At 36.9% G+C, this 24,496-nt stretch overlaps 1 protein-coding gene across 2 annotated transcripts in view; it reads right to left on the bottom strand.

Moving 5' to 3' along the window:
* The window catches only part of OLA1 (Obg like ATPase 1), a 103,739-nt gene that overhangs the window by 49,623 nt on the left and 29,620 nt on the right, over positions 1-24,496 (bottom strand). For both annotated transcript variants that reach the window (XM_055812067.1, XM_055812068.1), the window contains one exon: positions 4,675-4,850. In XM_055812067.1, the coding sequence (XP_055668042.1) occupies positions 4,675-4,850 (176 nt within the window). The remainder of the gene's footprint in view (positions 1-4,674; positions 4,851-24,496) is intronic.

Here is a 24,496-nt window from a genome sequence, read left to right as displayed (position 1 = left end):
CTCATCTTGGATTGAACCATATTGTGTCATTGATTTTTAAGTAGAACTTGAAAATTATTTCATTGATGGATCCTTAAGAGCAGTTGGCTATTCTATTTCTGCTGACAGGGGACTGGGAAATCAATTCTCTGAGAGACAGGACAAACAGTTAACACCGTATTCAACTGCAAAGCCAGGTCACTACACAAAGGTGAACTTACCAATTGAATGCAATGTGGGCTTACAGGAAGGAAAAATTGCAATTAACATGTTAGAACACAGGTGTGAGAAGGTGGGCAATCAAATACAAATCTCAGATTTAAGAACTGTTGACTGACGCAGACCAATCATTTTCTTCTCTTCTCCTAAACCTTTTGGAGATTTCAGGCTATCAAGTTACAGTTGTGGAGGCTTAGTGATATAGAGAATCCTCTAAAGATGACAATTCATATTTATAAATAAAAATGACTTCTACTTTCAATTATGTTCCATGAAATACACAGTGAAATCCCCTTTGATGGCAACAGTAAGTTTACACAGGTCACATGGTGATTACAACCCCTCTGAAATCAGTAACTTTTCCTTAGCTTTCATATTAAGGCTATTCATTATATTCAGCCAACTACCAAAGGAAAAACATACTTGACTAAGATCAATATTATTTCTTTTCTTTCCTCACCTTCTTCTTTCCCTAACCTTATATAGTGCTCTTCCTCAACGGATCTCAAAGTGCTCTCAAAAAAAGTACGAAGAAACGAAAAAATGCAATTCAAGTGCTAGATGTTTTTGTTCAGCAGGGGAAAGCAAGCCAGTGAAAGGTCTGAAAGCAATACAGGTAAGAAAGCTTGCAATATCTTCATCTGAATGAATGACAGAATTTTCATAATTCTCAACCAGTTAAAACTCCTAAGAAAGTCTCAAATGTCTTTACCTTAAATGACTCCCAAAAGGATGAGAAAGGGAAAACAATGAAAAAGAGAAACACTAAGATTTTAACATTGTGTCTTAAAAACGAAACAAAAACAAAACCCAAAATCCCTACAAATACCACATTTTTTTCCCTTGTAACCTCCTAGTTTTCCCCAAAGGGAAAATGACTGGGAACACTCAGAGCACAGACAAGAGATGTTTGTTGCACACCTCTGCTATGGCAAAGAACAGAATATTAGCATTATGATGACCCCCAGAGGTCCCTTCCAACCCTGACCATTCTGCGATTATGTATCCCACTGGTAAAGAGGCAAATTCTGGGTTCTCTCCCAGCCCCTCCCTCCTCTTGCCCTCCCCCTTTTTTTTTTTTCCAAGACAACCTGTTTGGAAAAAAAGTATAAATTCCAGTCTATACTGTCTCTAACTGCAAAATGCAACAGATTCAGGAAGTACAGCCTGTCCTGGTTTCAGCTGGGACAGAGTTAATTTTCTTCTTAGTAGCCGGTGCAGCACTGTGCTTTGAATTTGGTGTGAGAACAATGCCAGTAGCACGGTGATGGTTTTGGTTGTTGCTGGGTATACTCAGCCAAGGACACTTCAGCTTCTTGGGCCCTGCCAGCAAGAAAGCTATTGGGGCATAGGAAATTGGGAGGGGACACTGCCAGGACAGCTGACTCCAACTCACCAAAGGGACATTCCATACCATGGGATGTCATGCTCAGTATATAAGCTGGGGGAAGAAGGAGGAAGTGGGGGCCATCCAGTGTTACTGTTACGCATGATGGAGCCCAGCTTTCCTGGGGATGGCTGAACGCCTGCCTGCCCATGGGAAGCAGAGAACAAATTCCTTGTTGTGCTTTACTTGCATGTGTGGCTTTTGCTTTACTTATGGAATCGCTCTTATCTCAACCCTCAAGTTTTATATTCCTTTCCGATTCTCCTTCACGTCCCTCTGGGTGAGCAGGGAGTGAGCAAGCGGCTGTGTAGTACTTAGTTACCAGCCAGGGTTAAACCACAACACAGCCAAAATACACTCCTAACATTTGGTTACTGCTTTAGAGAGGCATAATCTTTAACTGTTTTTTTTTCACCAGTGCCATACGGTTTCTCTTCCAGACCAATAAATTGTTTACCACACAGCTAATCACAGAGTATATTACATAAACACAACCACAGGCCTTTTCTGCAACACAAAACGTTAAAGGAAAACTGGCAAAGCAAACCATACAGCAGTGCCTCACAACCTTCCAGCTGAACATCTAAATAAACCCATCTAGCGGCTAGAAAAGCCCAAGAATTCATTACAATATTACAACTACACAAATTGCTTGTAGAAACTGTGCAACTAGACATAAGGATTGATTTACCAGGAAAAGTAATCAGGCAAAGCTTCCTCAGGCTTTTACCATTTAAAAAGTCCATTTACTAAAGGTCTACTGTCTATGTTACAATTCAAGCATACAAGTCACAAAGGAAGACAAGCAAGAAGGTCCAATATCAGCTGGACTCACAGACGTGCCCCACAGCACTTCCCTGAAGAGATTCCCTAGTGACTGTAGTTCCTTCGTGCAGCCTTTGTCTCAAGGGGAACATTAATTTGTGCCTCTCCACTCTGTTCAGCCATCCCTTTCCGTGAGACAAAGGAATTTAATGCCTTTGAAACCTCTATTGTTGCTGACAAACTCAGCTGAGACTGGTCAAGTGTAACAGCTGTTACTGAGAACAGAACTGGCAGAGCAACACAACTTCAAGAATCTGGTGTTTTCTGTACCTTCCTTCAAAAAGAAAGGATAAAAAAACCCCAAGGAATCACAGCAAGTTACAAACACACTATGACAAAGTCATTTTGACAGGTGAACTACAGATGAAGTAACAGTTAAGAAACTGAAGGAAGAGACAAAGAGAAGGATGAGAAACTGAAGCTGGGTCACGACATTAAATAATACAGATTTTAAAGTTTTCTTTAATTAATTTAAATTGCTTTTCTAGATTTGAGGTTTTTATTTACTGTCTCCCTTGATTTAAGAATAAACTGACATTTTCTGTTTTCAAACACATACCAACTTCCTGTAGTTAAAAAATAAGAGCAGCTCTGTCATACAACAGTAACTGTACCTACCACCCATTAAGTTACATGATGACTATTCTGACTTTTATTTAAAACACACTTCAGTTATGTCTCATTGCAATCACAAAAGCGTTGACCTCTTCCTTAGCTCAGGAAGAACAGAGTATGATATGAAACCCTCAAAGGTTTCATACTTTGTATGAAGGCATACTCAAAAACTGGACAAGAATTTCTCCATCTAGAGTAGCCAAGCAAAGCTGTTTCCAAAGAGAGCTGCACAAGAAAGTAAGCAAGAGCAGCCAAGACTGGGGCATAACAGCATCGCAACACTCTTCATTTTCATCACCTCATACCAAAGTTCAGCCTGAGGCTAAATTTTACTTCGGATTCACTACAGACAGGATTTTTCCTTGCCTCTTTAAGATGAATTAAAAGGTGAAAGATTGTGTGGATGTTATTTGAAACTGTAGGCATAAGCTGCACTGTTCCTCTAAGCGGGTGCAACCTTTTGTAAAAGATAAAAATCACTGCCCACATGTACCCAGGGCTGAGCTGACCCATGTCAGGTAAGACCTTAAATGAAGTATAGCTCCTTCTCTCTCTCTCTCTCTGGGCTTACATGAAAGCCTTCAAATCATCCAGCAATAGCTATTTTTTCTGGCTTAGACCAATCACAGAATAAAATACTTTTCAAGCCAGACAAAGACTAATTCTTCACCAACAAGTGCTTTTTAACACTGCATCACGAACATTTTGGAGAGGGATGTCCACTTTCAGTTCCTATTTACTTCCAAGCGCTAGGTAGGGCCAACAAAATTAATTGCACTTCAGTGCTGATAAACTAAAACACCAGCACTGATATAACAATGTTTTTCTTACTACTTGCCATCCAAAAAGCCATGGGAGAAAAGAGTATTTTTTAGTACTTAATCGTTAAGCATAAATAGTCTACTTCCACACCGATACACTGCTGTAATAGAGAATGTACTTTGTATACCACCTGAAATATTTATAGAAGATTAATGAAAGAAAGAAAAATTAATAACTAGACTACTGGCAAAGTGTAGCAGACTCAAAAGTCAAGTGGCAGTAAAAAGATCATTTACAAAAATACACTTTGAAGTTTGTAATTATGGCACATTTCTAATTTACAAAGGAAGACCACTACTACCCTGGGATAACTGAGCTCATTTAAGCAGTTTTCCACAATATTCTAAAACTATTTCAACTAGCAGCCTTTACTTAACATGTGCTATAAGACACAAACTCCAATCATACCAAGAAAATATATTCACTTGGTGGCTACAGAAATACTAGTAGCAACAGACTAGAACTTAACAGCAAGAATAATTCCGAAATGACTGCTGGACTTGGAACTACAACTAAACACTGATGTAAGTTTGATGAAGCACTGGCAATTATATAAAGCTGTGTCAACAAGAAAATAACAAGTTAAATTAAAAAATTACAGTTAGCTTTATCAATGAAATCTTGCACTGTCAACACATCAAATAATTCATGCTAACAATTTTTCAACCCATAATAACAATTACTTTAAAAAATACATTAAAATAGTAGTAATGTTTCATATTATAGCTGTGGGAGATCAGTAACAAAACCCAACAATACAAGAACTTCAATTCAATACAGAGAGTAATTAATGACCAAACTTTTATAGATCATATACTTATACTTACATATTCAGGTTTCAATTTCTTGTCCCCTCCTCTTACAGCTACTTTTTCAAGCTTGTCTATACTCTGCAGGATCAGCTCCTCATCTTTAAGTCTAAGTTCCTCGTGTATTATTTCAATGTCACGAACAGGATCTACACTTCCTTCAACGTGAGTGATATCGTCGTCTTCAAATGCTCCTAAAACAGAAGAACATTTACATTACACATCAAGATAAAAGGACAAGAAATATATATTTACAAATACCATTAAGCATCACAAGAGTTTGAAATGAAAAAGTAAAGTCTGTCATACTACCCATTTACCAGTGTCAGCTGCAATATTTTATATCATACTGGTTTAGTCTGTTAATTTACCTATCAGTTCCAAATTCTAAAGCTTTACACAGATAAGTACAGAGCACAGCACCTTGCCATTTCAGGAGCACACTTCACACATCATTAAGAGTTTCTTCTAAATAGGAACAGGCTAGAGCACTTCCCTGAATATAGTTACCACTGTATCTAATCTAGCAGAAGCAAACATAGCTAAATTGAACTTCGCAGAATATTTTAATACATACAGTAATGACTAGAAGACTAATGGAAAGAAAACCTTACAAATCACCCTGGCAGCCCTCACTGGCTGACCAATTTTATGCATTAAGAAAAGAACAAGTACTAGACAAAGAATTGTGAAGTTCTGAACGACTCTTAGTGTTTCCAAGGGAAACAGGGCTTAGAAAAAAAGGCCTGAAATCATCTGGCAGACCTCGTCCCTGTTTCAATCTACTTTATCACTGTGGTTCTGACGGTGATTAGATAATGAACCACTCAGACACACAATTTACACAGCAGCTAATTTCATCGGCCTGATTTGAGGGTATGGTTTTTAGGGGGCCATCAAAGAAGCAGATGAAGGTGCATTTGTCATATATGAGTGACAACCATTCACACTATCTGAACAAAATGGTGCTGGCCCTTATTAGAAACACATGCTATTATCACATATTTAAAGTGCAGTTGAAGCCATAATTTCAAATTGCCAACTGGAAACATAAGGGTAAAACAACCAGATATTACTGAAGCATGTGTGCTGACTTCATGCCCTTCTGAAGACAATCTGGCAACATAATTCAGCTAGGATTTAAATTATCAGATAAGCAGCATCAGGGAAAGAAAAAAAAAAAAAAACCACAAAAAAGCCACCAAAAAAACCCCATCCACACACCCTCCCCAAATCAATAAATATTTTAAAAATTAAAATATTAACAATTAAAAAGTTTATTACTTATTCCTGGATCAATTTTTAGAGTATTTGCATGCTTACCCTGTAACATTAAAGATTTGCCTGAGAAATCAAGCATGAAAATAATTTTATTTTAGTATCATCAAAATAAAAATCAACTGATTTTTTACACAGAAGAAGAAAAAACCCAAGGTATTTCTTGTACTAAATATAAAATAGGAAACAAGGTAAACTACAAACAGTTCCTTAACAGACATACAGAATATCGGGAGTTTTTTGTTGTCATGAACGTCTTAAACTTCATCTTTTCTTTTAACTTACTGAAAACTGTGATTTTAGCAATAAAGATTTTGCATCAAAACACACGGTACACAGGTTTAAAATGTTGTTGACAGTTAAGTGTCAAAATAATTTTCATAAAAACCTATTTAATCTTTAAATTTTCTTCAAGTCTTTGAAACAGTGGTTACCAAACATTCCCCCCTCTCCCATCAGCTGTCTCTCTCCAAAGATCACCCATGAGCTCCCTTGGTACAAGGAAAATCACCCCAGCAACAGCCCCAACTCTGACGCCGGCTGTGCCGGGAGAATGGGCAGCTCTGTCAAATGGAAACTGACTACACTAAGCCACACCAATGCCAGGAAATTAAGGAAGAGATACCATAGCCTTTGCCTTCCATAAATCCGTGTCTGTGCACCTAAGCCAATCGGACATGGGCTGTTCAGACGAACAAATACTAGAAATAATGTAACAGTTCTGTTCTGATTCACATGGAAAATACTAAATTAAAAGGAGGAAAACAAAGTAGGAAGATGTCACCAGACAGACCAAATAAGTCTATCCACCCAGCATTCCCAATACATGATCAGTATTTATGCAACCAAAAAAGTTTATCTTTCCTTCTTGTCTGAAGAAAAAAAATGTCCATTACCATCCAAATAATACATCTGAAGTTGGTTTACATCTGCCTCCTGCATTTGGCGTCCATGAATTAAAAAACAACAAAACCCACACACACACTGTTCAAGACATGGAGAAGTCATGGAGAAAAGCTCCATGGCTACAAATATCTCACATTTACAATATACAAATAAAAAGTTGTAAGACCTTGTTTTGGTCTTTGGTAAGAATGAAGTTTTTCTGAAAAAGCAAGTGTAAGGTGAATTAATCAGTAATAACTAAACACAGCTCATATATATTTTGCCATTTGCTTGAACAACAGTAATACTTCTCCAGCAATTATCTTCACTTCTTCACATCTTCCCAATCCTTTTCACAAAAAAAAAAAAAAAGTTCTTTATTCATCCAAAAATCAATTAACTCAGTGTAATTTTCCACCCCTATAAAACCGAACCTCTGTTCTCTTCTCAGTCCACTAAACACTTCAACCCACAGACATGACACTTCAACATTCTGCCAGAGTCATCTTCAAGCCTCCTCCTCCCACCAGCTACCCTCATGCTGGCGTCAGCAGCCATCCTGCAGCTCATTTAGGTGACACTGAGGACGAGAGACCCATGTCTGGTAACAGCTGATGGTCAACTGGCCTGGTCAAGTAAGGAGTCCCTCTATTGAGCTGAAGACTCCTCATTTGAGGCAACCCCCTTCTCACTGGATTGCTTGACTCTTCCCATGGAAGAAATGAGCACTAGTTGTGTATTCCATTAAAACATTTGATTTTGAGCTTAAATTTTCAGTTCTACATTTAGAGGAAAAGTACGTTTTCCTAACTTGGAAAGGAGAAAACCTATCAACGGGTGTGCTGACATAGGTCATACAGTTCCCTCCTAAATAGACAGGAACTCCATTAAATCATGGCAAATTTTTTTTCCCCCTTATCAGGCACACTTAGAGGAGATAAATTTAATTCTCTTCCCATTGAGACAGCCACAGTTCATAAGGAAGCAGTAGGTATAAGATTTTGTATATGCAAAAGGCCAAACTGGCATTAATGTCTAGATTTTGGCATAAACTGAGAGACTCTTCTTGACAAGTAACAGGCATTGATTCAGCTTTATTTGTGAATCTCTTGCTCAGGGTTTGTCAATGCCAACTTCAGACATCAACCTAAAACAGATCAGCCTCTGACTGACAGCCTAGCCAGCAGTGAGACAAGGGGATACTCACAGAAGAAGAAAAGGAAAAGGGAGAGAGACTCCTTCTACGAGGAAAGAGCCTTAGTTATAACTTCATCTCAGTATCTGTGTGGGATGTATCTTGGGCAATCTGCTACACCAGCCTCAAGCCTACTTTGTAATGATGCTCTAGCACAAAATGCATTGTAGGGAATTCAGTTCTGGTCTGCAGAGCTGAATGCAGACTTAGCAAGCAAGAACTCTGTGCAAGAGATGAAATCTCTTGGAAAAAGTACAACTGTGAGAAATTAACAAAGTTAAACTATCAGAATAACATTTTGCCCAGTCCCTGGTTTAAACACCAGCTTACATAAAAATGTCAAGGAGTAATAAAAAAATAGAGTTGTAAAACTGATTCAAGAAATAGGACATACTAGCAATTGCATATATTATTTGCAGCTTACAAAGATTAAAACAATAACTATAATACTAATCTACAACTCTTACCTGATACAGATCGTTAACAGTATATTGCTATTTATTAATATGTCTCTCTGCCTTTGCTTTACTAGCAAGAGAAATTCCTGTCAAGCAAGGCCTTTAATTCTCTTTTCTTAGGAAGATATAACTCCTTCTGTCCAGCATACACAGCAACAAAATAGAAAGCTTAAAGGCTCTATCTTAAAATACAATGAATAGGTGACTAAGAATGATATCACTGTCCAAGTAAAGACAGTGTAACACCTGTATGACGAACAAGATGGACAAGGTGGACACAGGCCATGAACCCTGAATAACCAGTAGTGTAAGTAGTTGGTATCGAGCACTATGTAGAAACACAGGCTGCTGAAAATAAGGAACACTCACCAAAATATGCTGAATTTGAAGCAGCAGCATAAGACTTCAAGAAACTCCCCAAAGAAGCTGCTTCTTGTCAATAAACTAAGCTAAGCATACAGCAATACAGGAAAGTCAACTGGGAACCCCTAATCGGTAATTTCATTGTTTTTTAAAAAATTAATAATTCTCTGGTGTCTCACACATCCCACCAGTGGTAAAGTATATTTTTATCAGAAGTTAGTCAAAAGAAAGTTGGATTGAATCCATTCAACAACGTAAGTTTATATTTTAAGCATTCTAGCTACAAGCCTTTTTTCAAATAATCTCACAGAAAATGCCAATGCATTTGCACTCTAGCTTGAATGATACACCACTGCCACTCTCTTTAGTGTAAAAGAACAAAGAACTACAGAGTTAGAAATATCAAGCTTGCTGTAAGTAGCAAATCTGCTGTGGTAAATTCCCATAATGTTTCAGTGGCATGCAGGTACTGTTATTAAAACGACAGGAAAATAGTAAAGTCTAACACAGCATCAGAATTCATTTTTCCATCTAACAGCACCTAAAGTAATGACTTAATCTGAAGGTACTAGAAATGAGGAGTTTCAAAATGATCACTGTCACATCCAGCTCCTCCTTCTGCTGCCAGCAGGGCCAAACCTAAAGGATTCCTCAGTTTCTGGGAAGAACTTGTCTTCAGCTGAGCACTTTATCTGGGCTGATTGGGTCCAAGTGTGGTGAGCCCAAAAATATTTTAGAAGTAGCATTAAAGTAGTAACATGATGATAGATGGTTCCACACTTTGCTTTCAAGTGGTACTAGATAAAAAAGATCCAGAAAGCTGAATGACTTGGCTGGGAAGATGTGAAACCTGACTGTTTTTTCCCCAGAGGAAAAGCAGGGACCAACTGTCCATCTGTCAGGTCTTAATGGCAATCGGGACACATGGACTGCATCTTTTCTTCACAAGCAAAAGTAATAGCAGCTAAATATGTATACAGCACAGCAGTAACAAATGCCACATTTTAAATGGTATCATCTAATGGCATGCACATTTCTTGCCATTTCTTTCAAGAATCAGCTTCAAAATTCTCTGACAAAATTTACCTCTCAGCCTCCAGAGATTTTTGCATTGCTTATGTTATACCTGTCAAGATCTGATGACTGTATGTTATGTATTCATCTGAACAGAACCACTACACTTAGTTACAGGCTATCATCAACCAATTCATTCTCTTGCTAAAATCAAGTCATCCAATTACTCCTTGACTAATCAAGGCTGTTTTGGCTTTTTCTTTTTTCAAAAGGTACTCAACAGCATAAACAGTTCACTTACAAGAAATGGAAAGGGGCTAATCAGCAGAATTATTGTTTTGCTGCCACAATTTGCAGTATTTAAATGTAGTTGCTGATTGGGCTGAAAGTTTTATGATATAGCATATAAAACTAGTTTGACACAAAACCGAAGCTGCCTATAGCCTAAACTTTATTGTTTCTCGGTGGTCCAAGCTCCCACCAAGATGATAAAAACCGAATCAAAATACTACTACTAGATTTATTTTATTCTGCTCATAATTGCAATTATGGAAATTAATTAGCACCTTCAATATTAATTTATATTTGATATATCAGTCACTTCATTTCTTTAATAATCTTTATCCTTAAAGCAAAACGGAACAAAATACTTGGCTAACATTAAGCTCCACATAACAGCATTCCAGCATCTTGTATTCATTTACAAAAGCTAAGCAACTGCATTGGTATATGTTATGCTGTAATTAAGAGGGATATTTAAAATTTGATCAGAATCTGAACCGCAACACAAGCTGAAACTCCCATTGGTATTTAGGGTAATGACCAGCCTTTTTTTGTCAATAAGCTATAAGAGAATGTTTAATAACACCACCAAAAACCAGACCTAGAGAATAATTGATGCTTGCACTTCCTCTCCAGCATACATTCAATGACTATTATCAAAAAGAGCTGCTCGTCACAGATTGATATGGCACATCGCAATACACATACGTACCCTGTTATAAGCCCTGATATAAATGAGCAATAATATCTATCTGTCCACTTACTGGGGTGGGAATGGGGGGGAGAACAAAAAGAAATAAAATAGGGTAACTTGGGTAGGGGGGCTAGAAGCAGGGTATTTTTCTGAACTATCAAATGAAACAAGACCACAAGTGTCAAAAAACATTAAACCGTAAATAATATCTGTACTTAGACTGGCTTGACATGCTATCATCAGTATTATAAAGGTTTAAATGGTAAAAGATAACGCAATTTCTGACTGAAGTACAAGTACATTTAGCATTATATAGAATGTATTAAACTTTGATGATGGCACATTTTACTATGCATACTCATGATTAGAAGGGCAAAAATACTGTCAGAGTCAACATTTTACAGCTTCTTGAATGTAGCACGTGTTAACAAAGAACCAACAAATAAAGTAGGTTTAGCATGTTTTCCCTTGCAAGCTAATTTCAAGTGAAATTAATCACCTGTAACACAAACCTAATATTCTTTAAGCAGAGTAATTTTCAGTTGAAGAAGATGCACCTGCCTACATCTTCAACATAAGCAAAATCAAGTACAAAAAACATTAAATAAAATGCTGTAGTAAACCTTGACTTCAGAAGAAAGAATTTTTTCAGACATCTTTTGTGGCTTTGTTTTGTGCTACAGCCCTTTAAGTTTTGTCTTCATAAAGCCCTAACTAGTTGTAATCACTTGCAGTCTAATTGTGGACATTTATCTGCTTTTCTTATGCATAGAACATAGCTATTAAAGCTGAATGGTGATGGTGTGAAGTATAGGTTAAATTGGGTGAAATTAAAGCAAATTACTCTGGGATGTGGAACTCTGAAAATAGAAACCGCCAATGATTTGCAACCCTCTTGATGATCAGCTTCACAGAACCCTAAATGACAAGAAAACTTACATATTTTAAAGTTAACTAGATTTTTTTCTCAATAATATGTACAAATTTATTTAGAATGCAAGCAGTCACTGTGGCAATAATTATTTTTGTACCTGCATCGTAGAAATATAAGAAAAGGTTTTAATTCCCATTAAACGCACTTGTTTTTATTCTCAAGTTTTGCTGATTTTTAGCAACAGAAAAACAGTTCAGAATATTAGTTGCAGCATTAATTACCTTGAACACAACGTTACAGTTTATGCGTACCATATGGCTGTACAGACGCAGGACGGTAATAGCAGCTGCTTCGGGCTCTCTTGACTGGTGCAGTATTAGGACTCACATTCATTACTTACCTATATAAAAGATAAGCAGCTACATTTACCCACTGAGCCCTAATACTGCACCAGTCAAGAGAGCACAAATCAAGCACCCCTCCCCAAAAGTCTGAACCAGCAGCTGAATGGCAGTCCTTTCAGTATCAAATCTATTGGGAGTATTTGACAAAAAAGGGCAAGTCTATTTCTGCACCAGCACACACAATGAGAGCATGGAGCAGCAATACAGGATTCTAAATGACTGTAGCATCAACTTCTTGAGCATACAAAGAATTTATATTTGCATAAAAGTACTCGTCAAGCAAGTACCGCACAAGGTCAGAGATGAGAATTATAACCTCCCCACGAAACACAGAGGCAAAGCAATTCACTTTAAGACAGTAAGTCAGCAGAAGAAACCGCGATTCTCTTCCTGGTGGAAGCAGGTTTAACAGAGAAAAGTTGTTACCAAGACAGTCACTCCAATGAGCTCATCTGTAAAATCCTGTTCCAGAGCCCTTACCCTTGAGTCTGTCTGGCAAATATTAGTGATTTCTTTCAGATGTAAAATGTGTTTACTTGCTATTGCTCTTTCATCCTAGCACCACTGGGATGTAGTCAACACTCCGCAGGCAAAACCTTCTACCTGCTGAGATTTGCTATCAAGTTGGTCACACTGGGTAAAGGACATTATTTGACAGCTGAAAGAATAAATCTTTGAGCCCTTCATGCCTCCATTTGCAGAGGGTTCACTCTGACTGCCCTTGATCATACATTTGAAATACTATCACAGCCCTGCCCACCAAATAGTGCTTGGGACAAACTCCTTGGTTACTCTTCTCGCAACACACCACCCAGGATCACAGCACATGGTAATTTGCACGGACTCGCTATTAGAAGACACTAGGAAGGGCAGCACTTTATGTAGTACTTTTTGAGATGGCTGACACACCACAGAAATTGTTTAAAATACAAATTCCCTAAGAAAAACTAGCCTCTCTGTTCAGAATTTTCCTAAATACAGCTGTGGTAATTGGAAGAAGGGGCATTTGGAACCTAGCCAGAACCACTGCAAAACATCCAAAAGCCAAAAACACTGAAGAATGCGAACATTTGCCCTCATCAACCTGAGCTCAGCCACACTCTGCTTTATGTCACTTTCTGTTCTAATGACTGAAAACCTTCCCTTGTGAGTTTCAGTCGTGAAAAGTGAAGCAAACAGGAACAAGGGAAAGTCTCCACAGTATCATCCTCCCTGGTGAGCAGCCCCAAGGCAGCACTGCCTGCATAAAGGATATGCACTCAGGAAGGTCTCGCCACAAAGATCAGCAGATAACTTCTAACAGGCACGTACCACATACCCAGACTGTTCACCAAAGACAATGTTCCTACTCAAACTCAGACTGGAACGCATGCATTTGCAATCTGATGGCATCTACACTGTACAGAAACATGGTTCCTAAGCAGAATTCATTTGGGAAGTAGAAATATACCTGTATGTACAACTGTGTATTCATATTACTTCCAACATCACCATGATGCATTTCACCCTTTCTTTCTGAATGTCAGTCATCAAGGTCTTGTCTTCAGGAATACTCAGTGCCAAGCTCTATGGTGTCAGTCTTAACTGAACTCTCCAAAATTCACCATAACAAAATGTAATAACTAACAATAACTGTGTTTTTAAGACAATACATTTACACAGATCACTAACAGCAACTAGCAGCCATCAGCAGAAACCCAAAGGGCAATTCTACCTGGCCTTGACTGACCAGATATACAGGAAACATTTTAATTATTCACAAACCATTTATCTGGGTCACAGACTGACTACACCAAAGATGCAGAAATACACAAAAACTCCAACATTTGAACCCTGAAGTTTTTGTCACATCTGGCTTAGCACTGCATAGCAGTTACCACAAATGTACTCCTACCGAACCACTTTGGATACCTAATGCTGCAACAAAGTTCAAGCCATTAAACTTCCTGAGCCCAACTTGGCTCCTGTGCAGAGCCAGCTCAACTCTCTGTTCTGCATTCTTCAACACTTTGGAGGGTTACTAGTCTTTGTAAAATAATGTACAAAGAATGAACAGTTCAGTTCAGCATAGAATGCAAAACCACAGCCCTCCTAGAACCCACAGTGAAGGGTGTAAAATTGTTTCAGTAAGGCAACTTCTCTTCAAAAACATTTAAAGCAATGTCTTAAGCTATATAAATACCTAGACAAAACTCAGTAATAACAAGTTTTCAGCTACAAGAAATCAGTAGGTATCTAAGCAGCTCCCAAATATTCTGAAACTCAAAATTACATTGTTGTTCCAATAAAACAAGAGTGCTACAAGACTGTCAAACTTCTTGCAGTGCCTGACAAAAGTGTTATAAAAAAGGATCATAGAACTTTGCGGGGGGGAAGGGGGGGGGGGGGGGGGGGGAGGGGAAGTTATGTTTACAGATCAGTCACTGCTTACAAAAAGAGTAACCAAGTTTTTAGAAGAAGGTTATGTATAAGGACTTGTAAACTCGGCTCATCACATGTTAAGAACTTTATTCTCCATACCTGAATGTTTCTCCTTTGAGGACCTCTTTTACTGCACAATGGAGGTGAGGAGGAGTAAACATACTTGTAATGTTACTCAAGTAATATACTTCAGGAAAGACCAGTCAACATGTAACAAAAATGAGAGTTGATAAAGACTTTAATAAGAAAAAATTGTTTGATCTGTGCCCTTATGTATGCATATGCTCTACATAAGTTTGTAATGAATTGCTCTGTTGCTAAGTGAATAAAATATCCTTGAAAACAAAGGCAAAAAGCCTCTCAGTAAATACACCTTATAAAAAATATGCCTCATATACAACCTTCCTTTTGGACATTCTGGCCCACATTTATGACATAATACATGAAGTTAATGCAAAAGTAGCAATACAGTTCATCCAGATACATCATTTGCAAATCAATTCAAGATTTTTAAGTGCTGCCTATTGGTTACTATTAATAGAAATCCTGTTAATAATAATAATTAGCTGGTTAAGACACAGTTTGCTCTTCATACATGATTTTTCACATGCAAAGATTACTTTTCACCAAATTAAAGGTGATGTCACAGTTCTTCAGACTTCACATAATGGTACAGGCTTGGAATCACAGGAAGTATCAAATGACCTTTTTAGAACAGCACCTTAAATACTGAAAACAAAAGGTAATACATAATTTGCATCTTATTTGAGATGCTAGACATGATTATAAAAGTTTGCAATATTTCCTGTGCAAACCTTAATGTATCAATTAATCAGATAAAACTCAATACTAACATTTCACTTTGCATATCAGTCCCTTCCTCTTCCTTATAAATCTCAGAAAAGCATCACAGCATCCCAAAAGAAAACTAAGTATATTACTTGCTATAGATTGGCTGATCTTCACATGGGAAGTAAAGAACTCATTACTTCAGTAAAGTAACCCCTAACACTCAGGGATTTGCTTCCTTTCTACAAACGTTTTACTTCAATGGCAACTACATCATGGAACATGTCAGTTGTGTTCTGTAACTATCTGGCACCATCTAGTAGCCACTGCTGTCTTCTTTACTAAATCCCATTAACAGATTATGATGAGGGATTGTGACAAAGGTGATATACAAGATATGCAAGAAATAATAAAAAAAAACTTCTTTATCTGAATCTCATATGGTCAAGAAAATGTTTTATGTGGAATTAGGCACAAACTATAGACAGTAACTGCTTGCACGCTTAGCAAGTGCCTTCTGCCTTCCTTGAAAAAGTAAATAATCATATAAATTTTAATTAAATACTTGTATCTATGTTGAAGTTTCCAAGTAATTTAAGAATCTGCTGGCAAAATTTAGCAATAGTTGACAAAATACATTGCTTTATGCATGTATGCAAACATTTCCCATTTATTCCCTTTCCCCATCCTGAAAACATGCAAGTAAGTTAGAAACTAAGAAAGAAAACATCTGCTTTGATTAATTTGAATACTGAATATACAGAGTGGGGTTTTTCCATCACTGTCAAAGCAGTGTCTGGTAGGCCCTAAAACTGGGGAAGGGGGGCAGGGGCAGCAATATGAACATATTGAGGCTACTTCATTAAGTTCCCGAGGTGTGACTAGGTAGAAATCTTCATTTCCAAAAGTATTGTTCCTTTAGCCTGTGAGCAAATACAAATACACAGCCCCGCCATCCTGTTCCTTGCAAAATAAATATATAAATGTGATACTTTTGCAACATCTAACCACAGCTTTTTAAGCTGAAACAGTTCTTCTCCTTTTACTTTAGATGTCAAATCCATCACAGAAAAGAATTTTGTTTTTAAAAGACTTCCTCAATGAAGCAGTTCATTTCTCTGCCATTTAGCTCACTGTATTTTTACAAGCGCCAGGCTGAGCAAACTATGATTGAGAGAAGCCATCTTATGCACATTGCTGTTGTCCCACATCATTCAGAACAAACCTTTTTAGATCGTTAACTACCACAGGAGTGCTGATTACACAGGCACCAGCAATTTCCTAACCAATGACCACCTGAACAATGATGTGTTCAGCTTCTCAGACCCTGAAGCCTTTCAGAGGTGAATCATTTCACAGTTTGGAACTAGATCTCCATAGCAACTTCCCTTTGAGGGTTTTAGAATCACCATCCCGTAATTCTATGATCATCAAGCTCAACCATTCCCAATGGTTCTTTTCACAGCAGATGGAAAAGGAAGCCTTGAAATTTTACAGTCTATTTCAAGCAATTCATCTGGCAGCCTATTAGAATTCAAAATATTTCAACCTTCAATCACAAAGCATGTTATCTGAAGCTGTGGTGATCTCAAGTCAAGACAAGCAGACGTTTTAGTCTAATCATCCATGATGAGAAGAGACTGACAAAAACTCTTAATTCAACCACCATCAAAATGCTTATTTTAACTGCATGAAAGTCTTTCAACAGGCAATGAAAACACACCACGTACCATTTTATCACAACCTTCCATTCAAGGGAAATATGAATTCTGAATATTGGCATGGATCTTTGCACTCCCCGACTGCTTTTGAACAAATATCTGCTTCCTAAAAGTCAGTATAAATCCAATTCTACCACATTATTTTCAACAGCTGTCAAGAAAAATTATGTAAGCAAACTGCAATTAAACTTCTTGCGACTCAGTACAATAATGCTGTAAATGAGTTACTTATTGATGGATCCAGTTTGTTATAGGCATCTTCTAAGAAATCCAAATCAGTAATGTCTGAGAAAATAAACACTAATTAAACTACAAAAACATATCATTGGTTAAAATCTTGAAGCAAAACTCAGTTTCATGACAATCATAATCAGAGGGGGCTTAAACGTTTTTTTTCCCCTCTGTTGCCAATTCCCAACTCAACCTCCTCTGTTTAAAGAAACATTTTTCTTCTCTTAAATGTTTCAGTCAATCACTGAAATAATCCCGTCAGGGGCACAAAAAGCTTTAAATTTGAAAATCTTTTCACCTAAAGCACAGGTTGATTCATTAATATTTATCAACCTTAAATACAAGTTAAATTCAAATGTTTTTAAATTCTCAGTTATACACTGCCTACGCCTACGATACTAATAACTAATAGTGGTTCACCAAATTCCCACCCCTCAAAAAAAACCCAAAAACCAAAAAACCTCTTCCCCACCCCAAACAACTCTGTACAGTTAACTCTACAAATACTTTATTCTTGTTACTACATTTTCATCAAAGTACAAAGCATCAAAATGCAGTGATTAATCACAAACTACAAAAACACAAGTTACGTGGTGACTAAAGTATCCAGAAGACTTGTAGCTTTTGATATAAAATGCCACCAATTTTATTTAACAGAATCAGCAGCAAGTTCAGTAAAAAAAATAAATTACCATTTAGTGATACAACAGTAAGACTTTGCTACTTCAAACAACAAATGCTGTACAATGTATCAAGCTTAAAAGAAACAACAGAAGGACCCACCTGTATCAAAGACCAAGTATCTGCTAAGAATATGAAACAAGGGAAAATAACCAGTATGTTACATTTTATAATATTTGTAGAGGCAGGAACACTTAATTGTTTTATTTTCTTTGAATGAAAAAATGCATCTTCGGTGTCCCTAAGCAGTTATTTAACTGCAGGAGCAGCTACAATTGAGACCCTCTCTAAGCACTTAAAATGCCAGATTTTATTAGGCCACAGGAAAAAAACAGCCAGCCAACCCCCTCAGCTGACCTTATCTTTCTAGCTGTCAACAGTGTTGAGCCGTACTTTTACTCTACTTCAAAGAAAAACTCTTTAAAAAGAGAAACTTATTTTAAAAAAAATATAAAATATCATGAGTATACTGATTTATTGACTGGTGGCTTATTAAGAGTTAATATTTTTGGCAAAGTCATTTTGAGAACATTTCTGCAAAAGAAATTACAATGGAAATCTTGGGGTACAGGATTTATCTTTATATATTTTGCACCATTTGCAAAGTTAGGTCATGATCAGAGCTATACAGCTGCCTTACATTGAATTTCTCAAGGTTTTGAGGGGAAGTATGCGAACATAACCACAAAACTTAACTAGAGATGAAGGTAGAATTTAAGACATAGTAAAGCAAATGAAAAAGTTATGCATCAACTGAAAATGTAAACTGTTTATTTCTATGTACAATCGACCGAAACAAATACGGACTTTATACTAGCAATCTGAGAAAGAAACACCATGGAAAAAACCTCTTGAGTATTTAAAGCACCATCTCCTGCAAAGACCAGAGATTAAAGCAATTATATACGAACAATATTAAAATTCTTAGTGGTTTCCAGTGTTAGATCAGTTACATCAATAGCCAATAGAAAAACTACTGCAAATATCTTCCTAAAGGAGACAAAGAAGTTGCAGGATACATTTTAAAACACTTAATTTTGCTCAAAATTTTTTTCAACTTTTTTATTAGAATATGGAAGGTCATGAAATTATTTGTTATCAGAAGTTTTAAGTCATCTGTAAAGCTTAGCTTTTTTTTGTCTGTTGACCAAATATAACCATTAAGTACAATCTTTTATTTAGCACTGTTCTGTCTGAAACTGAATATGAAAGTGCCCATAAGCACCAAGTTATTTAAACATCTTGCTAATTAAAAAATACAATTGTCACTGCAGCAATACTTACCTACATGTGCAGACAGCACTATATATATGTAATTTATCTACTAGTAATGTAGCTATTACTAAATGTAATTTAACAGGAACATTTTTTTAATAAATTCTTAAGTGATAGTAAATAAGTATCTAAGTATCTTACATTGTACAATTAGACTGTCAGCAAAAGATGCCTGTTAGTAACACATACACAAATCAAAAGTTACACCTTTACAATCTGTTTTATGATTATGCAGAGTTATGATTCAAAGTATTTTCATGGTATTTTACCAGATATTACTCATAAATAATAATTTTAAAATCTAGGAGGTCATTCTTAAATTTGTCTTCACATACTAAGAATGACACTGCGTTTTTAGCTTCTCCTAATATTCCCACCATTGCATCTGAAAAACCTCATCTTAAGCACAGTAGTTATATATTAGCTCACCATTTAACAATCTAAAATAACCTTAAGTTTATTTCATAACATATAATCAAGCAACATACAGTAATTAAAGCACACTGAAAACAGCAGTTACTAGCTAATTAACATTACAGAAACACTGTTCTTAATGATAGAAAAAGACAAAGATGTTATAAAGTACCATACCATGAGGAACAGTTTGTTATAAACCTTTTTGTTTAAAACATAAAGAACCTCAACTTCTGAATTTGAAATTACAGTACTTCATGAATTAAAAACCTCAATGCAAGTTATGCACACTAAGGTAAGCTGTTTAGGGACTACCCCTTCACCATGTAGTTCATGTAGGGCAAGCACCATTAATACAAATTGTTGCACCCCTCAGGATGGCTCAGCATTTGCAAACACACCCAAACTCTGTATTATCCTCATTCGTGCAGACTTAAAGAACTAATACAGTTTCACTATTTTCATGGCAGTAAGATGCCTTGTGGCATGACCACAAGCACCTGAACTGCAGCTATGGACAAGAAGCAAAGAATGACTTGAGTTGTGACAATGGCACCCTGGGCTGGAGTTAGGGGACAGCTGCCAAGACAGCCGCTGTGTTCTTTTAAATGCACTGGTTTGCAAGATCAGTTCAGCAAAGTACTTTGTTAGATAATCGCTTTATGTTTTGCAATTAAACTACCACTTTAAAACAGTGGCAATATTTTACCTTGACATGCTATTTTTAAACTCATCTTCTACTTACTACATCATATTTTGTATTTCACATTTGTCTGTATTAACAGTAACACCTAAAAATGCTTGCTAGGTAAAACTGTGTGCACACACACAGTCCTAGCAAACAGTCTCTTTGGAGACCAACACTTTCATATGGAAGTATTCTGATATTTTTCCCCTACTATTTGTATCCCATCATTATTCACCAGCTTCTATATATGTTTATGTCTTATTACATTTTTCATTATCCAACATAATTTTTCAACATCAGGAATTATTTTGTGTCACACATCTTCCAAACACAGTTCATGTGAAGGTGAATTAGCTTTCCTCACAGTTTCTTGATTACTACATGGGCAAACCCAAGGATTACAGCTGCAAATTAGTTGTTCATTACTAATAAACAAGATCTGGCTTTTTGCAGTTTGGCACACAACCACAGTTAATTTTGTGCTCATATATAGCACAGGACAGTGCAGAAGTAAAAAACATGCAGCCAACACCACATGAATGGCAGACTGACCATCTCAGTGGTACTGCCTTAGTTTCCTAGTGACTTTAAACTGGCAATAATACGTATGCCTTTGCAGGGTTTTTTTAACTTCAAGATCCAGAAGAAGCGCTCACATAAAGGTATGCTCAAATTCTCAGAGTAAATATCCATACTTCTCTACACATTGAGTTGGTATGAACATTTGTGTCATGCAGCAAAAAAGTCAAGCAGGCCACCAGAAACTGCCTTCTTGCACAAGGAAACATGTATCTTAAAACATTCCCTCTCTGATTAAAAAAAAAAAAAAAGTCTTTGAAATCCAAACATTTCAGAATGAAAAATAATCGAAACTAATGTTATCATATTTCACTTGACCACTACCATTTTAAATATCACTGCTACAACTTTTTTAATAAGTTGTGATATAAACTATCAAACTCACGAGTAGTCAGAAAGAACTCTGAAAAAAGACAAGGTCATTTGCTAATTCCAGCATGCAGTATCTTATGTTCAAGGTCTCATTTGACATCAGTCTTATCTTCCTGATAAAATAAGATTAAAATAAAAAAATTAAAACTCATTCTTAGACAGAATGAAGATCCTCTCAATCTCAAAACACTCTGCTTTCAAGGAAACTCTCCAGAAAAAAAGGACCACATTGGACATCATGCTTCTGGCAATTTTTGACATCCCTGAAGAAAGTCCTTGTTCATCAGCACTTAAGTCTACTAAAAAAAAAAAAAAAAAAAAAAAAAAAAATCATCTTCATCCAATTACTGTAGAAAGGTTCCTTGCAATTTTTTCCCCAAAAGCTATCATGTAGCATTTGTCCTGGACCTTGTCTATTCTGAAGAGGCTATCAGTTTTACAAAAATATATGGAATTATATCAGGGTTTCTAAAACCAGTAGATTCTCGGTAGATGCTGAACCACAATACTTTTTCACATTATATGAGAGATAGACGACAAAAAAAAAAAAAACAAAAAAACAAAATTTCAAAAGACATGAAAAAGGTATATACAATATTTAAGCATTTACATAGACACCTCTAACACTACTGCTATAGATGGCTCTCCAGAACAGCAAGCCAAGCACCACCATCACTTCATGAAGTTTCACTTAATTGCACCCTGTTCGCCATTTGCCCACAGGAAAGAGGGCTGAAGGAAGCAAGCCAGAGGCCAGAACTGTCCTAGCAGACTTCACACCATCTACTAGTTAAAAGACGAGAATCTGACAGAAACGATCTCTTAAGAGTTACATCCTATTTTTCAGTAACCTTATGATTTCAAACCGGTTCAACTTTGTTAGGAAGACACAGTTCACTGCTCAACTTTTCCCTTTTTGTAACAACTCTGAAAAAGAGTACCTTTTTACATAATGAAATATGCTAACTTAAATTGGATCAGGGATAAAAAAATTCTGCTATCACATGCCACAGAAAGAAAATGTTACCTATCAAAGATTCTTTCCCTTTCATATGTCAGGAAAACCTTGATGTTCAGAGCTTATGAAAACATCATGCAGAAACTTCAAAAAGGTTAGAAACACACCACAAATCAACAAAAGACTCTTCTGCCACAAAAAAAATTTTGAAGAAAGCATAGCTGCTGCAATAGTATGAAAACAGGCCACATTTCATTATCAGCAAGCCAGTGTTTACACAAGGCTGATTTTTCAAACAATTTGCTTCTATTAAATAATTTTCTGAAGTTTTCTGAGATGTTATTGCAGAAGAAAGGAACTTCCAAAAAGCTATAAAGCTGTTAAGTTTCTGTTCTGTCATTTATTTAACGGTACATAAGACACATAAAATCTTTTTCTTTAAGTAAATGGGTAAGCAGTATAGCTAAGAAAAAACATGTTAAGTGAACAGAAGATGGATTACCTTTGACTAGGCTCTCGATTTCGGTGAAAAATCAGACCACTGATCACAAGATAATTTTCTTTGAGGTTTGCTGATTACTAACCTTAAAAATGTTCTCCAAGTCATTAACATCATCTGTTTTTTTACAATGTGCTTTCAGTTACTGGTTTTCAATTTTCGACACAACGTTGCTGATAATATTACAATACCCCCTCCTACTAAAAGAGGCCTTTGGAGCCTGTTTGCATTCCACTGGAAGACGCTGCTTTGCTCTCAGATGTGGCTCCATCTGCCTCCCTCTCACATGCGGCCATGCACAAGCCCAGCTTACCCACCTCGTACCTCCATCAAGATATTAAAACTGGTGGCATACCATACATATGAGACTGATTTATGCAAACTGCATCATACATGTAATCTTTTCCCTTACCAAAGATTTCCAAAAGGCTCTTTCTTTATAAACATGCTGAATATTTCATTCTAGTTATGTGGAAATATTTCTACGCAGTGCTTGTATAATACAAAGATAATGCACTTCTGCATAAGTATGCTTGTTCTGAAACAAAGAACAACTATTTGCTCACCAAGGCAAAATCTAAAACATAGGGTGGGGTTGGGGTGGGGGGTGGCAGGGGAGAAGTAACTTCACAGTAGTTTTATGGGTGAAACTTGAAATTTCTTTCTATTAACCTGGGGCTTAACCTACCAAATTCCACCAAATTAAACATTTAAATTTAAAATGATTTTTCTATAGCTGCAGCGGTCCCAAAGACATCTTTCTAGTAAAGAAGCTTTTAGCTCTCTGAGACTGCAAACAAATTATTGTTTCTCATATTTTCCCTGCTCTAGTACTATAAATTAACAACGTTCTAGTAAATAGCACTACTGACGTACAAAATCCTGTTAACCAATCTCACCCTGCTGTTACATAGCAAGAAAACAAAAAGCAGGAAAGCTAAAAAACCCCAAACCAGCAACTACCACGTGCAGAGTAATTCTGAAAAAAAAAAAAAAAAAATATTCCATAAACAGAAAGAGATGACAGAAAAGCACAACTTGAGGTTTTTAGCTGACAAAGGCAGGGTTTCTCTCCAGCAGGGAGGGAATTTGGATGTTGCTTATGAGAACCAGATGAAGGGACATGAAGAAGTACGGAATCCTTGTGTGACTACAACACACAAGCTGAAAACTATGGTGGTCTGCAACAACCTGTTGGTATGCAGGTGGCTCGGGTAGTCTGAAAGCACTTTCCAGGCAGGTAGCACCTGCCACCCCTGTGGGCTCCTGACATCCGCCTTCCTGGGAATCCCACACTCCCTCTCCCCCGAATACAGCCTGGCACGCTCCTGACACGCAACAACGAAGCAGAAATCAAGTAAGCCATCCAGCCTGCAGTAGCAAGGACCAAGCGCAAGGCGGACAAGAACAGGCTTGTACCCCACAATCTAATCACCCTTACTAAAGGGGAAACGGACACATCTGCACAGCACAAGTATGAGAGCCACAATTTACATATCCAGACCCCACTAGTATACATACACTGTGCTCCTGGACTTAATTGGTTCCCTTAGTTTATTTAACAACAAGATTAGGAAAAGCTTGAAATATTTGTATGAAACAGCAGCTGATTAGGAAGATCAGAAGTATGAATGTATGTACCTTTTGAAGTGTCTAGTCCACCCTATTATTCAACAACATCCAAATGAGGTAGTCAAAGTATCTTAATATGACAACATTACACTGACAGCACCAGAGGAAAATGAAAACATACTAACACCTAAAA

This window comes from Falco peregrinus, chromosome 8, assembly GCF_023634155.1.
Source record: "Falco peregrinus isolate bFalPer1 chromosome 8, bFalPer1.pri, whole genome shotgun sequence".
Classification (NCBI taxonomy): domain Eukaryota; kingdom Metazoa; phylum Chordata; class Aves; order Falconiformes; family Falconidae; genus Falco; species Falco peregrinus.
This window is presented reverse-complemented; position numbering and strand designations above follow the sequence as displayed.